We start from the raw sequence: 17,423 nt of genomic DNA, 5'->3' as shown, positions 1-17,423 counted from the left end.
AGATTTCATCCCATATGCGTGAGCGCTCCAATGTATTGAATCTAATGGGGAGACTGTTATACATATCATGCACTTTTAGCTTAAAAGGGCCTTTTCCTGAGTATTAAGATAAGAGAAGGGAAGTCCTCACGCAGCAGCGCAACACACGTGCGTAGGGTGTCATTCGTGTTTTTGACACTTTCAAAAGGAAGGTCGATTAAACGCTGTGGACCATTATTTCTGTCAATCTTATTGATTCTGCTTATCATACAGTTGTGATTAACATGATTTTATGCATTGTGTATGAACTAGCAACGCGGCTGCTGCAACGCAGGGAGTGTCGATGTACTATTGGCATACTGGAGTGTGCAGTGGCCAATACGTTCAATGTTTCAAATTCTGTGATTAGCAGACTAGGGAAAAGGTACCAACAAACCCACAATGTTGACTATCGACCCTGTTCATGGCGTCCCAGGTCAACGACAGGAGTACAGGATCAGTTTGAACCGAAACCAGGTTCTGCGAAATCGAGCGCAAACGGCGAATCAAATTGCTGCAAACGTTCATCAGGCTACTGGCGTACGAGTTACGGGTCACGCGATTAGAAACCGACTACATGCAGCTCATCCCCATGTTCGACAGCCACGTGTTGCGCTGCCCCATACATATCGTCATATTGCCAACAGGTGTCAATGCTGTGCACAACGTCGAAAGTGGGGTAATCGTCGCTGGTCACGTTTCATGTTTTCAGACAAGTCACTATTCACTTTGCAATTCCTTGATAGGCGTGGTAGCCAATGTCAACCTGACACCTCATGAAAGATTTGGCGGCGGATCGGTTATGGTGTGGAGTGGCATCACTATGACTGAGCGAAGCCCACTCCATGTTGTGCAAGGAAACATACTGACATCTTTTGTTGTACAGTTAGCAATGCGTGTGTGTCAACCTTATGTCTTTCAGGGCGACAACGTCCGTGCTCACTGTGCACCAGTACGTCAATGTTCACATCAAGCAGCAAAACATCTATAGAATGCCATGGCCAGCAATGAGCCCCTTTGAACACGTCTGGCACGTGATAGGGAGACGTCTACGGCAACGTCATAGACATCCGACCACATTGGCTCAACATTGCCAGGCGCTGCAAGAGGAGTGGTACAGACTCCCTCAAATCGCCATTGGGAGGCTCATACGCAGTATGCCTCCACGATTAAATGCATGTTTGACAAATCGTGGCGGTATTGCAAACTACCGATGGTCTAAAAACGACAACTTTGAAATTTTCTATTTGACCCCTATCGTCCTTCAAGATCGCCATAACATCTGCTGGCATACTTCACGACCGTGTAAAATGTTTCATATATTATCATACAACTATTACTAGAAACTAATCGCTATATGGCTGAAATATTGCCGATGCGATGTAAAATTTAACTCACTACTAGAAACTAATATCTTTTACAATTTTGGAAATTGTTAGTTAATTCCGAGTTTCCCCTACTTCTTTTAAGAGTATATTTTAAAGAAACCAGTGCTGAGATCAAAAACACAAACTTTCAGCTACATCAACCCAGCGGTTTCGCATCTTCCCGACCAAGGGAGTTAGCTGACTGTAAAAGTCCACTTTACATATTTGTCGAACTAGGCTGGAATTCAGGGGGTTACATTTTGGCTGGACTATCGAGGCTATGCATTGTCTAATCAAAATCGCGCAACGAACTAGACATCCGGTTCGTAAACAACATGATGGATTTCAACGAGCAGATTTCCGTCGACTGCAGGGTTTCCAAAGCATGTGTACTATCAACTGGGCATCGACAATTTCAAATCTCTTCATGTTTTTAATCAAGGTGCTCAAATTATGTGATGCGCTTCGCGAGGTAAGACCCGTTTTATTACAACATAGTTCTTGATTATCGATCAGATCGTTTTAACTGGGTGCCGCATTTTGTATAAAACAAATGCAGGTGATGTGTGAGGTGGAATCTGATTGGTCACTAGGAGGGACATAGAAGGGCCATCACTCGTGAGAGCCACTAGTGTCCCTGCGGTCGCGCCACGAAATTCCAGCATTGCTCGGCATGGGAGGAAACTGGACTTTTGTAGTCAGTTAAAAACCTTGCCTCGCGAAGATGGAGCTTTCGTGAGAAATTTTAAAATGAAGTAACTCTAGATATAAATTTCATAATGATACATGCAGAATGTTACCTGAGTAATGGACAATTTGACATGTTCAGTATTTTCGCGGTAACAGCCTTCAGTTTCTGGCAACTGTACAGGCACACTGCCTGACTCATCCTTGCAAAGTTAGATTATATAGATGTCGAAATTCTGAGGTGTATTATTTTCTCGTTACTGGTATATTTTAAATGCATTTTATTGAATTTCGGCATTGTTATTTCATTGTTTCAACCGCCTCCATGGTCTAGTGGTAGAGCGTCCACCCGGAGAGCGGAAGGTCGGGAGTTCGATCCCCGGCCGCGTCATATAAAAGACCTTAAAGGACGTACTTCTTGTTAAGGGGCTAAAACAAGGACTGGTCGGCTCGGATGCTATGTCTGAATGGGGTATTCATGTTAAACTGTGGCATGTTATCTCAGTGGGCTATCACTATTGACCTTTTTCACACTTCGCTACTTCCGGTTTGAAAGCGAGGCTTGGAGAGCAGAAGGTGAAGGCTGGATAGCACATGAAACACATGGAGATGTCAACAAGGCATGCAATCGGGACAAACTGTGACAATTTAACCATCCCGGTACATTTATCGTAAGTATTGAACATTATTCTTATTAACAAACTATTCTACTGTTATCTGGTCTCCTTACCGATATAAATTTGAGTCTGGCCGTTCTGTTGTGATTTCAATTTAAAATATCCATGACCACCTGGTAACTCCCAGTGCAGTTTATGGTAGCTGAACAGACTTAATACAAATTCTACTGAAATCTTGTAAAAAATAATTCATTGTTTACACACCATTAAGCCAAACTATTTATTGTGAGTTTAAATAACTTTGCGGGTTGTATTTAAAGTCGAAATATTGACCTTTTGACCATATCTAGATATATGTCAGAAACTAACTAAATTGATATGTTGATATAATGTATCAAATTGTAACCTACTGAGAATTTACAATCGTAACAAATCAGAAGTTTGCATCAGTTGTGTATTTGATGTAAATTGTAATGGACTCAAATGCATTCCAATAAAATATTAGACCTCTAGATCTACTTGTGCTGTTGGGATTGTGAACAGTTGTTATTTTGATTGTCAATGTTGACAGATTAGATAGCATGAGGTGTAATATTTCAACTGAATTATTACATAAAGGGTGTGTAAATATTTAAAGTAAAGTACAGTTTGATCTGCAATTTTGGTAACAATTAATATTTCTACCAAATTGATATTTACTTTACTGTACCAATTTAATCATGTCATGAAATGATCAAAAACCCAACTAATAATGTCCAGTAAATGTTCAATCTACATGTGATCTTTATATAATTTACAGAAACAGATAACTCTTTAACAGTTTGTATTCAAATATTTCAAATGCATAAATTGATATTGACATTACTAAAAACTTAAAGTATAAAAAGAATTATTTTTAATTCCCATGCGTATTGCAATCATAACTCATTTATTCCCTTTGTTTAATTGTGAAACCCATCTGGTTTTATGTCCACAAACATGTTTTGAAACTTTTAAAACAAAAATATATTTTTGGGTGCAAGCAATTGCCATGTATTATTGATTATTAATCATATCAATTTATATATAAGAATATAGTTGTGCTTACTGTGTCATTTTGCAATAATTATATTGTTATGATGTAATATTTTACTAAAGTTAACAATCTTTAGAACTTTAGTTTATTTCAATCACGTCAAGTGGTGTGATCATTTTGATATTTTTTTATAATTCAAAACGAGAAAAATAAAAAAATATAAATACATAGAAGAAATTTGTTTTCCTTGTCAAATTACGATGATTTATCTCATGCTCCTTGTATTACATGCTCCTTGTGAAAATTCATTCCATTTCTTCTTCGAATGTACCTTATATGATGATTTTAGGGAGACATTACTGACAGCTATCGATAATCTTGGAGGACAAAATACTGAGAAGGTGAATATGCATTGTTTATAAAAAATGTTATTGAAGTAGGAATATTATTACAATATAACAGAATTATTCATTTCAGGCCAGCGAGTCAACACAATGAAGTACTAGTATCCCGTGACGGATGTCTGGAGGAGCTTTCTGCAGACAGTAACACAATGGTTACAATGTGCGTCCTGTCAAAGGACGAGGAAGTGAAAAGCCATATTCATTCAATCAACAAATGTGGTTCCTGTCACATTTCTCTTAATTAGGACGAGGAACTGAAAAGCCTTATTCACTCACAAATCAACATGGCCAATATTTATCAGACACTGAAAAAGCACATTGTACCATTTGTTTACCAGCAAGAAAATTATTTTCTCCTGGAATTTAATTAGGTGCTTTTGACTGACAAAGACACCCAGTCCATGTTAAGTTTTGAAAACTTATATTGTGAGAAATAAAGATATGAAAATTTTGGTTTGTTTTTCTTTGTAAAATATGAGAAATCCAGATTGTTCCATCAACATAATTTGTACCGATACATATATTTTATCTTGGCTTGATTACCAATTGAAGTTGATTCCTTTTTATCTTTGGTTATTTTATCTGTACTCATATCTGATCAAGACATTTTCAAACTATTCAGGATAAATGTATTAGTAGCTTCCTTTTGATATACAATTACCTTTCATCATACAGGATTAGGTGAGGGTGTTCAAGAAGTTGGTAGTTGTATCAATTCTTATATTTCTTCAATTTCATGCATTATTTATATTTATCAATTTTTAGTTTCCTTTTAACTTATTTTAAACAGTTCACACATTATTACTTTTGTAGTGCACGGTGCAATCTCAATCGGCAATAATCAGTTAAGTAAGTGATGTTTGAAGAACAAGTAAAGTATCATCTGTCATTGTACACACTGAATAGGGTTATCGCCCCTTCTGAATATTTATTTTGACACACGAATTATTTTCATAATTAACATTGTAATATGTTAAAATGAAAATCATAGCAGAAAAAGTGTCTTTTGTCAACTGGACTCATGGCAAAACGATAGTGCGTTGTGCAGCAAACACCACTATGAAACGTGAAATAAACATGATCTCAATCTTGATCTAGAGTTTGCCAAGCCACGCATTGACTGAGCAATTTTGCAAAAGTACACTGACGTGTTTCATGTTATGCGGTTTATTTACTATAGAAAACTTCTGTCATTGAATGTACTGTCACATTGTACCTATATGCCGACGAGGTTATGATAAAACAATCTATTTCTGAAATACGTATCTCGAAATGCACCTTTCGATTCACTTCCGGGATCCTGACAGCAAAATGCTAATTCCAGTGTATAACAGGCATATTTTAGTTGGACCTCATGATTTATAGTGAAATATCTTCTGTATTATATACAGAGGATACCATTTTTTGTTTGTTTGAAATGTCCATCAGTGAAATGCACAACATACTGTCTATTCCCTATGAGCTGATGCGACTCTCACTGTATGGAGCTATGCTCTCCAAGCCTCGTTTTCGATCCAAGATGGCGAAAGTGTGAAAAAGGTCAATAGTCCGGACTAGTACAACCAGACAGACACACACACATACACATGCACGTCGCTATATAAGTGCATTCATCTTGAACGCGACGTTAAACCCCATTTCACCTCACCTTCCTAATTTCAGCTACTGTCTGACATTGTAACTGCCATTACATTATAGTGGGTTATAGTAGGTGACGTAAGGTGTATAAGAACCATCCCGTGAGACCTAGCTCGGCGGCACGGCCATACTTTCACATTGACGGTCCATCGAAATCACATAGACTCAAGAAGGGTGGGGTTAACATCACACGGACGTACTGTGCATGTTTATGCAGAATCAAAGTTGAACATGGTTGAGGGCCCACTTTCTCTCTTGGGGTGGAAGCACTGATTGGATGTACGGCGATCATTGACCTAATGCGCCAAGACACTACCATGTCTGGCACCGGATTGTCCCCCGTGAATTACACAGCACTGTGTTTTCGACCCACTGAGAACATCATATCGACACTCACTAAGATAAATCAGAATGTATTATATATCTATGAGTTTGTATTTTGCGTAGATGGTTTCCTACAGCACGGGTCTACAATGTACAGCCGTCTCGATTCACCAGTCGACCGGTCGTGCTGACTTTCACCAGTACACACAGCACGGGTCTACAATGTACAGCCGTCTCGATTCACCAGTCGACCGGTCGTGTGGACTTTCACCAGTACACACAGCACGGGTCTACAATGTACAGCCGTCTCGATTCACCAGTCGACTTTCACCAGTACACATGGAAGAGTTCAGCCCGGCAATATTTAGAGTCTGTTCAGTAGTTTCGCATTTAGATAAAAAATATTTTAAGATTAAGCTCCGAACTTATATCATACATAGTTTAGGCCCAGTATAAAATTTGATAAGGTAAGATGTCTTCAGTGGGAGGAACCTGCATGCCAACTTCCACCTTCATCAGTCAAGTTCTGTCACAGGAGATAAGAGCATGTTCAATGTAGAACGTGTGTGTTGGGGCTACCGGGATCACGGGGTCACGGGGTTATGTGCCATTTAAGCACTCCCTCACAAGAAATATAACCCTTATTAGCGTGCAGAGGTCCTCAGCCCTAGCCACAACGGCCCCATCAATGGCTTTTTGGTCTAACACACTCGTCACCATGGCCGTGTCGCTGTTTTCTCCTACATCAAAAGGTGTCGGGTGATGAAACTTCGCCTGGACCACCCTACCGACAGCCTCTTCCAAAGTTGCTCGAACTGTTTCTTTTCGAAGTCAAGTTTGGCCTCCATGCCAACCATATACGAAAACCTACATTTTGCAGTTGCTCCCTTGAGCGCAGGGTACTGGATTAAATTTGACGGCTGGCTGGTTGCACCTAGTTTTGATTTTTATTGCCCGTGACAGCACTTTCACTTTAATGAATCACACTGTTTTTTGTTTCTTTGTTTTTTAATGCCGCACTTTGCACTGTCCCAGCTACACGAAGGCGGTCGTGAGCTACACAAATGGGATAGGATGACACTGACACTTGTATCTTGTATCGGATAATTTTTACAAGCACTTCAGGCTGTTGCAACGAATAGTCACGAAGCTGGCTTAGCTACAACAAATCTTACCGACTCATGAGCTGGTCATTTACTATAGGGTGGTCTGGTCCCTCTGGATACGTCTTAGGACTGTATCTTATATTGCTGACCCCCGCTTTATGTAACATTTTTTCATGCTCCCTACATTCCCAATACATGTAAGTTTTTCCATTTCTTTTGGCCAGAGGGAGGTTTTCCTCGTGTTATTGTTGTGTACCAATTGATCAATGAAGGATAAAGATGTTGGCCTTTACGGATAGATATAGTGAGCACTGAAGATTAATACATAGAATTTGAAAAGAAGCTGCCAAAGGAAAAATATAATGCGATTAAAGATATTAGCGTAAATAAGAAGCGATTATTGCAAGTTGGGACGTGGGAGCGTTGCATGAGCCACGTTACAGATGCGGGACGCCGGAAGTATATCGTAAAGTTGCGATGTATATGAGTTTTTGGTATAAAAACACAACTGCAACTTGCAATGTGTCCGAAATAATTTGTGAGCAAAGCTAGGAAGATAGGGGTGCATTGTTTAACCTTAGATGCGTTTCTTTGCTACGTCTCCAAGATGTCCTTGTGATGTCTTGTAAGCTATTTCCTGAAAACTGTAACTATGCCGGATCTCACATCCAGAAAACGGCAACATGTACCAGGACAAGGAAGACGTGCAGCATATGTTAAACACAGATAGACTGTATCACTCAAATTGAGGAAATATCCTTGAAGACATCCTCTGCACGTCCAAACTTGGTTCAAACGACCATAACGCGTTTGGGACTGGTCACGTGACCCCTTTTGGAAACCATACCCTGTATACATAATAGATATAAATTATATATGGAAAGCTCTTGGATATATGATAGTCCCAACAACACCATAACAAATTGATGATTTTATAGTGCTAGTCCACTGAGATACTTTGCCACAGTGCCACAGTTTAAGACCGACCAGCCCTTGCTTTATCCCCGTAATGCTGAGCCCTACCCACTTGACCCGGAGGTGGTTATTACGATGGACATCGACCACACACTACTGAAACCAAACTATGAGACAACAATCTTGTTCAATACTCTTCCCTGATGTGTATATTTTTTTGTCACTATAGTCCCTTCTATCACAGCATCGAACAGGTGCCTCACATCAATGCAAAAAAGTTCTGTTTAGAATAATGATTTATATTTTTTACTATCAATCACCATTCTCTATAAATAATGCAATATGTTGAGAGGAGTATTTGATGGTAAAAACGATTCTTAAATCTCCACAGATACAGATTATGGCGATAAAACATAACATTAACATAATACACTTCTCATTACACAATCTAACATCGGAAGAGTTAACTCCCCTGATAAGTCGTCAATCATGAGTAAAGATTCTTCTCAACATCTGGGATCTTGACTATTCTGACTTATGAAAATAACGTTTTATTGTAGTATGATATGTGTTTATTATGACTGCCCACATGTAAGTATTTATCAAGCAGGGCTCGATTTAGCTATATAAATCATGCACCAGTGCATCCATTTATTGACAAATGCAACTTAATATCTAATAAGGTCTACATGCACCAAGTGAATGTAAAAACAATTCCTATTTTGGTTTGACTAACCATTCCTTGTCCTCATAACACCGACCTTGGAACACACTCAATACCTCTTAGCTGTATAAACCATACATCAACCCCTGTGTAATGTGTGATTCATCAGAGATCTGAGATCTTACTTATTTAGACTAGTTTATGCATCTAAGTTTCAACTAGGATACTTTTATGGGACCAGGGTGCAAGATGATTTGCCTGATTCAACCAGGTTTCCATGCCAACATGCAGCTGGTGCAGGTTAAATCAACTCCCTTAATCAATCCCTGTTAAGGATAGTAGACTCAAAGATATCAGCTTTATATAAATATACCATGCATGTATACCCAGTACACTAATGTTTTAGCATAATAAAAAACAAATACTGAATCTTGTTTACCTTTTAATTAACGTTCTTGTATTATTATTTGACAATGAATAACACACACACACAAAGCTATATAAACATAACACTCGTGGTCACCAATGCCAAAATGCTAAATCTCCTCTGAAAATACAACTGGTTCTGGAACCACAGGCAAACCTCACATAATCCTTCATATAAGTTCCAGACCAAACACTGCTACGTATTGTATAGAATATGTTTGTTATTTAGAGAAAAGCTGAGGTGGTATCACTATGATCACTATGACTTTGAAACATATAAAGGATTGTTGGCTAATCTTTTCAAAATCATTTATTGACTTGCCTGACAAAGCAAATATTTTCAATCATGAACATCATAACCATATCTAACACTGCTAGATGAAAGACATGCTATTTGACCACAGTCATTATTCTCTATATCTCAAACTTCAAGATTGAGGACATCTTGACCATCACACCCCTTCATTCAAGAACATTTCTTCTTTCCCATGATGTAATTAATACCCTAAAAAAGAGTTTGCACAGGTTATTGAACCTTTGAAGACAGATTTCTAACATTTCCTCACTGAATACATTTATTATCTCACTGCCTGGCTGGAATGTTGAAATAATAAATTCACTTTGAGATTAGAGGAATGTACAAATGTACAACACTCTGTCTCCTGCTGGATGGGACATATTGTACACTTTTGGTATCCAGAAGGATCACACAAAGTGTAGGCCAGTGATGAATGCTGTGACAGTCCTTGTGATCTACAGTCACACAACTGATGTAAAAACACATTCTTCAGTCAAGGTGCACTGACTCCCATCATCCTAAAACAGACAGGGTTAAACACATGGTGCCATTTCTCTCTCAACTCATGCTGAAAATTAATTGCAATAACACAGTTGTTTCAAAATTTAAAATGTGTGGTCAATGACTTGGGAGAGAGTCAACAGATCTAGGCAAACAAAGAGCTGTTTTTTAAATCACAAAGGTGTGTATTTTTCATTTACTACTCCTAAGTTGCTGAGTGACTGTTGTGTGGTCAGCATCCACGTATGTCTTGAAACGTGTATACATCCTTACACAATCCTTCCCTTGTTTCTGTAGCAGTCCTGTGTTGAAAAATGTATGTGTACCTTCTCACAAAATCCCCCTCACTTGCTGTTCAACGCCACTTAAACACGGCACATATTGTTCCTACAACAGGAGGGGGGAATAGCTGTGACACTATGAAGGTCAAGGTTAGCCTGGGGTTGTGATGCAAGGTCACCAACGGTAATGAGAGTAGGCTTTGTTGGCCTCACACTGTCGATGGAGGTCTTGCTTCTTGCGAATACTCCTGCCCTGAAATGAGATAGGAACTTTTATATGGAAAGACTAGTCAGTTTTTAATTAAAAAGGAAAACAAAGGTCTGAAAATACCTTAAACAATGCCATGGCACTAAAGATCACTTGGCTATGGATAGTCAACAGTTTAAAGGTCCACAATGAAAGCCACTTAACAAAAGTTGCTGTCACAATTGATATTCAAATACATTCTGCACTAATAGTGAAGAAAATCTAACAATAAAATCTAATGATTTGTACAAGATTTGTCATAATAAGGAGAAAATATAAACAAACACGTCAATATTGAGTTTACTGTAACCATGGCAACCTGTCGCATCAACAGGTAAAGGAGTGGGGAACTACAGGGAGTGACCCTGTGTATGAGTTAACCTACTTCCCCTATGTAGGCATCCAGCAACTACAGAGAGTCACCCTGAGTATGAGTTAACCTACTTCCCCTATGTAGGCATCCAGCAACTACAGAGAGTGACCCTGTGTATGAGTTAACCTACTTCCCCTCTGTAGGCATCCAGCAACTACAGAGAGTGACCCTGTGTATGAGTTAACCTACTTCCCCTCTGTAGGCATCCAGCAACTACAGGGAGTGACCCTGTGTATGAGTTAACCTACTTCCCCTCTGTAGGCATCCAGCAACTACAGAGAGTGACCCTGTGTATGAGTTAACCTACTTCCCCTCTGTAGGCATCCAGCAACTACAGAGAGTGACCCTGTGTATGAGTTAACCTACTCCCCCTCTGTAGGCATCCAGCAACTACAGGGAGTGACACTGAGTATGAGTTAACCTACTTCCCCTCTGTAGGCATCCAGCAACTACAGAGAGTGACCCTGTGTATGGGTTAACCTACTTCCCCTCTGTAGGCATCCAGCAACTACAGAGAGTGACCCTGTGTATGAGTTAACCTACTTCCCCTCTGTAGGCATCCAGCAACTACAGAGAGTGACCCTGTGTATGGGTTAACCTACTTCCCCTCTGCAGGCATCCAGCAACTACAGAGAGTGACCCTGTGTATGGGTTAACCTACTTCCCCTCTGCAGGCATCCAGCAACTATAGAGAGTGACCCTGTGTATGAGTTAACCTACTTCCCCTCTGTAGGCATCCAGCAACTACAGAGAGTGACCCTGTGTATGGGTTAACCTACTTCCCCTCTGCAGGCATCCAGCAACTACAGAGAGTGACCCTGTGTATGAGTTAACCTACTTCCCCTCTGCAGGCATCCAGCAACTACAGGGAGTGACCCTGTGTATGGGTTAACCTACTTCCCCTATGTAGGCATCCAGCAACTACAGAGAGTGACCCTGTGTATGGGTTAACCTACTTCCCCTCTGCAGGCATCCAGCAACTACAGAGAGTGACCCTGTGTATGGGTTAACCTACTTCCCCTCTGCAGGCATCCAGCAACTACAGAGAGTGACCCTGTGTATGGGTTAACCTACTTCCCCTCTGCAGGCATCCAGCAACTACAGAGAGTGACCCTGTGTATGGGTTAACCTACTTCCCCTCTGCAGGCATCCAGCAACTACAGAGAGTGACCCTGTGTATGAGTTAACCTACTTCCCCTCTGCAGGCATCCAGCAACTACAGAGAGTGACCCTGTGTATGGGTTAACCTACTTCCCCTCTGCAGGCATCCAGCAACTACAGAGAGTGACCCTGTGTATGGGTTAACCTACTTCCCCTCTGCAGGCATCCAGCAACTACAGGGAGTGACCCTGTGTATGAGTTAACCTACTTCCCCTCTGCAGGCATCCAGCAACTACAGGGAGTGACCCTGTGTATGGGTTAACCTACTTCCCCTATGTAGGCATCCAGCAACTACAGAGAGTGACCCTGTGTATGGGTTAACCTACTTCCCCTCTGCAGGCATCCAGCAACTACAGAGAGTGACCCTGTGTATGGGTTAACCTACTTCCCCTCTGCAGGCATCCAGCAACTACAGAGAGTGACCCTGTGTATGGGTTAACCTACTTCCCCTCTGCAGGCATCCAGCAACTACAGAGAGTGACCCTGTGTATGGGTTAACCTACTTCCCCTCTGCAGGCATCCAGCAACTACAGAGAGTGACCCTGTGTATGAGTTAACCTACTTCCCCTCTGCAGGCATCCAGCAACTACAGAGAGTGACCCTGTGTATGGGTTAACCTACTTCCCCTCTGCAGGCATCCAGCAACTACAGAGAGTGACCCTGTGTATGAGTTAACCTACTTCCCCTCTGCAGGCATCCAGCAACTACAGAGAGTGACCCTGAGTATGAGTTAACCTACTTCCCCTCTGCAGGCATCCAGCAACTACAGAGAGTGACCCTGTGTATGGGTTAACCTACTTCCCCTCTGCAGGCATCCAGCAACTACAGAGAGTGACCCTGTGTATGGGTTAACCTACTTCCCCTCTGCAGGCATCCAGCAACTACAGAGAGTGACCCTGTGTATGAGTTAACCTACTTCCCCTCTGCAGGCATCCAGCAACTACAGAGAGTGACCCTGTGTATGGGTTAACCTACTTCCCCTCTGCAGGCATCCAGCAACTACAGAGAGTGACCCTGTGTATGAGTTAACCTACTTCCCCTCTGCAGGCATCCAGCAACTACAGAGAGTGACACTGAGTATGAGTTAACCTACTTCCCCTCTGCAGGCATCCAGCAACTCCCGTGCAAGCTTGTCCTCCATGGGCATCTTCCTCTCCTTGTCCCGACAGCTGTCTATCAACCATCTCATAGCCTTGTACCGCTTGTAGTTATCTTTACAGGGAATTGGAACCTGCAGGCAACAATAGTGGAATTGACAACAGACTTCACGCTGCATTCATTGTTTGAACACATGCATCATTTCACTATGATATCACAATCATAGTATCTTGCATATAATATATATATATATATTTCTCACCTGATAAATGAGTCTGCTCAACTAAAACATGACTCCTACCACCTGATACATGACTCCTCCCACCTGATACATGACTCCTCCCACCTGATACATGACTCCTGCCACCTGATACACTACTCCTCCCACCTGATACATGGCTCCTCCCACCCAAAACATGACTCCTCCCACACAAAACATGACTCCTGCCACCTGATACACGACTCCTCCCACCTGATACATGACTCCTGTCACCTGATACACGACTCCTCCCACCTGATACACGACTCCTCCCACCTGATACACAACTCTTCCCACCTGATATACGACTCCTCCCACCTGATACACAACTCCTCCCACCTGATACACGACTCCTCCCACCTGATACACGACTCCTCCCACCTGATACACAACACTTCCCACCTGATACATGACTCCTCCCACCTGATACATGACTCCACCCACCTGATACACAACTCCTCAGATGTGATACACTACTCCTCCCACCTGATATATGGCTCCTCCCATCCAAAACATGAATCCTGCCACCTGATACATGACTCCTGCCACCTGATATATGACTCCTGCCACCTGATACATGACTCCTGCCACCTGATACATGGCTCCTCCCCATCTGATACACAACTCCTACTTGATGCATGACTTCTCCCCATCTGATACACAACTCCTACTTGATACATGACTCCTCCCCATCTGATACACAACTCCTACTTAATAAATGACTCCTCCCCATCTGATACACAACTCCTACTTGATATATGAGTTCTCCCCATCTGATACACAACTCCTACTTGATACATGACTCCTCCCCATCTGATACACAACTCCTAATTGATACATGACTCCTCCCCATCTGTTACACAACTCCTAATTGATACATGACTCCTCCCCATCTGATACACAACTCCTAATTGATACATGACTCCTGGGCCTCACATGACTCCTCCCCATCCGATACAGCACTCCTGGGCCGCACATGACTCCTCCCCATCTGATACACAACTCCTACTTGATACATGACTCCTCCCCATCTGATACATCACTCCTGGGCCGCACATGACTCCTCCCCATCTGATACAGCACTCCTGGGCCGCACATGACATGGTTTCATACCTGATATTTTGTCATCCGATACACAACTTCACCTCAGTTGATAAGTACATCTCACCTGATACATGACTCCTCCTCTTTGAACCTTTGTGAGTATTAGAATTGGTTCACAGTTTCTAACGGCAGTGTGAAAGATTGACAGTGGATTACATTCAATACTTTCTTTCTCTTGTACGTCTTCTGCCTTGTGGTACTTTTCAACCTGAATTCTCTTCAAATTCTCCAGCGTCTGAAATATACATTTAGTTAAGTTAAATTAAGTTTTCAGACATACTGTTTAAATTTAATGGACCAGGTACTATGATTAAAGGTACAGATTGGACGTATTGTCTGTGAGTCCAGCCAAAATGTAACTCTGCAATTCCAGCCTAGTTTGGCAAGGGTGGAAACTGGACTTTTACAGTCAGTTAACTCCTTGCTTCCGGCAGATGGCGTCCAGATGTCTATCGCCCTGTCAGACCAGCGGTACCCACCCTATCCATGATCTTCTGCACACGTGCACGGTTTCCAGACTTCATCATCTGACGAATGAACTTCCTATAAAAGAGAAACAAAGAATGTTTCTGAAGCTGACTGTCATTATGAAGAGAACAGGAGTTGGATGTGGGACTTAACAAAGGATACCCTGGCTACACTTCAGTTTCTAGAGTTGTTCAGCAGTCTTCCTTCATGCAACAAGTTCCGTACATTGTTTGACTGAATTCACAACAAGGATTTGACCGAAAACAATATAACAATATATTGTCCCGAAAATACTTGAAAAAAATGAATATGCTTCAGACTGTTTCTCTTGAAAAAAATTCTCAGGTTTATAGTTTTACATAAAAAATATGTGGTTTAGTAGGATCTAATCTCGATACAAAATCCCCACCCCACACCCCAGCACATCAAGTGGTCCGTCCATAATCATGATAATATCTGCATGTTATTTGTCTCAACATTCATGCACATGTATACTTACTGCACTGTCTCGTCATAATATATTGAAGAAGTCTGCTCTATGAAGGCTGCTTTGATTGGCTGGAACCTACGTGGGTCTGTGTCGGGCAGAGGCTCTTGCAGGTCTTTCTTCTTAAATGTTGGTTCTTGATAGTTGGCAGAGTAAATGACAGTCCGAGCATGACAGAGTCTGGAAAGAGAGATGATGGTCGTCAAAAACTCCACATTCTCACAGATTAAAAATTTGAGTTTTATAAATCATGGATTCATGACAACATTCAGATAAATCAAAACCCCAACAAATTTGCGGAAGGTTAATTCAATATTTCAAGGTCATGGGCAACATGTTTAACCAGTATTCTACCATAAATTTGGAAATTACTCGATTCTGATTGGTCAATCAGAGGTGGTTTAATCACAATAAACCCCTCTCATTGAAACAGCCGATTTCATGGCCGCATCGCCACGGAATCTAATATTCATTGAAAAGTACTTGATTTTATACAATGTCGGTAGGCATATTTAAATAATTATATCTACAATTATAGGTTGCAAAATGCAAAGTTACAATCACTACAATATTCAAAGGATGTGTGGCAATACATTTTGTGCAGGAAACATGATAGAAATCTACAAAGAGAATGTATTTTAGGTTTTGGGGACAACAGAGAGCTTGGAATTTGGAGCATTATATCTTTTGCGTCACAATGAGCGATATGACATCATAATGATGTCTTGTGAAGTAGAACAAAAGCTTTCCAAAGCTTGCTTAGTTTTCTTTAGGGGTGCCCACCTCATTCCGTAGTTGAGATCGACAACCTACTCAAAACACTGGATGCAACCCATGCCGCTTCACTCAGTATATTTGTTAACACCAAAGAGTTCGCATTTTATTTAGTCTTGCTAGAATGGAGATAAACATACTGTGTTTTCAATATAGAGCTAGGTTACCTGTAGATTTAACAGCGCTAAATTTAACATTTGAAACCTCACGCTGTGCGTTAGATCCAAATTCAATTTAGCACAGTTAAATCTACGTAACCTGGCTCTACATTGAAAACACAGTATGTTTATCTCCTAAATATGGCATGAGAAACAATACATTAGTGTCTACCGGGGTGGTATGTGTTCAAAGAATCAAGATGGACAAAAGCTGTTATAAAATCATATGAACAGATGAACTGAGCAGACAGGACATTAACATGGTCAAACAGGAACAAATTAGTTAGCGAGTGAGAACTGTTTTGTTAGGACTCAGTGACTTCAATATTTTTTTACCTCTGATCTTAATTCAATAAAGTCTATATCATATATTCCCACGGCAGAAAGTGTTCACTTGTCATACCAGTAATGATAAACACTGCACTATTCAGCAACTATCACATAACTAACACTATCACATTATTCTAAATATTGAAATAAGTCGATTTTCTTTGATAACTTCCTCGATGTCTACTGCTGCTTGATGCATGTGACATCTTGTACCTGCTGATGCTGCTATCTACAATGATGTCACTGCATCTGCTAAGTGTTGCATCTGTGAAGGTTACAACGCCAGCAGTGGCAAGGCTTCTGTTGCACATTCTCTCAAATATTTCTCAAAAGTCAGCTTCAAATCAGCATCTGAATCAATGCTCGGGGCATCCTGTTCTAAATGGTAATGTCTGTAACTGTAAGCTACCACATGAATGTCCCTAATACAATCAGTGTAACTCCACTGAAGTTAATTTGCCTTGAACTTGACATCAGAATATTGATTAATATTTCCTCCTGAGAAGAATTGCAAGTCAGATGGTGGTGGAGTTACTTCCCTTAGAACAGCAAGCATGACAACTGATTGAAATGCATGTAATATGTTTGAGAAGTCAATCCAGCGTTGGCACAATCAATACCATCTGATTCCACTGCATTTCCTGTTGTCTTCCAGTCAACAGATTAAATTGGAGCCTATTATTTCACACATCAAATATTGAGG

General features: G+C 40.9%; 1 protein-coding gene and 1 long non-coding RNA gene across 2 annotated transcripts in view; one reads left to right on the top strand and one right to left on the bottom strand.

Annotated features, from left to right (window-relative positions):
- Window positions 1-2,683: 2,683 nt before the first annotated feature.
- LOC125384177 lies at window positions 2,684-4,404 on the top strand. Its single transcript, XR_007223034.1, has 2 exons — window positions 2,684-2,743; window positions 4,182-4,404. It is a non-coding gene; the product is annotated as an uncharacterized LOC125384177 (long non-coding RNA).
- A 4,780-nt stretch (window positions 4,405-9,184) lies between these two features.
- LOC124139655 (28S ribosomal protein S7, mitochondrial-like) overlaps window positions 9,185-17,423 on the bottom strand; it is a 19,458-nt gene continuing 11,219 nt past the window's right edge. The window contains exons 2-6 of the mRNA XM_048402680.1: window positions 15,471-15,638; window positions 14,983-15,046; window positions 14,568-14,738; window positions 13,136-13,273; window positions 9,185-10,514 (exon numbers count right to left, since the gene is read on the bottom strand). Coding sequence (XP_048258637.1) covers window positions 10,437-10,514; window positions 13,136-13,273; window positions 14,568-14,738; window positions 14,983-15,046; window positions 15,471-15,638 — 619 coding nt within the window. The 3' untranslated portion in view covers window positions 9,185-10,436. The remainder of the gene's footprint in view (window positions 10,515-13,135; window positions 13,274-14,567; window positions 14,739-14,982; window positions 15,047-15,470; window positions 15,639-17,423) is intronic.

The sequence above is a fragment of the Haliotis rufescens genome, unplaced genomic scaffold (assembly GCF_023055435.1).
Source record: "Haliotis rufescens isolate VD_foot unplaced genomic scaffold, xgHalRufe1.0.p SCAF_28, whole genome shotgun sequence".
NCBI lineage: Eukaryota > Metazoa > Mollusca > Gastropoda > Lepetellida > Haliotidae > Haliotis > Haliotis rufescens.
This window is presented reverse-complemented; position numbering and strand designations above follow the sequence as displayed.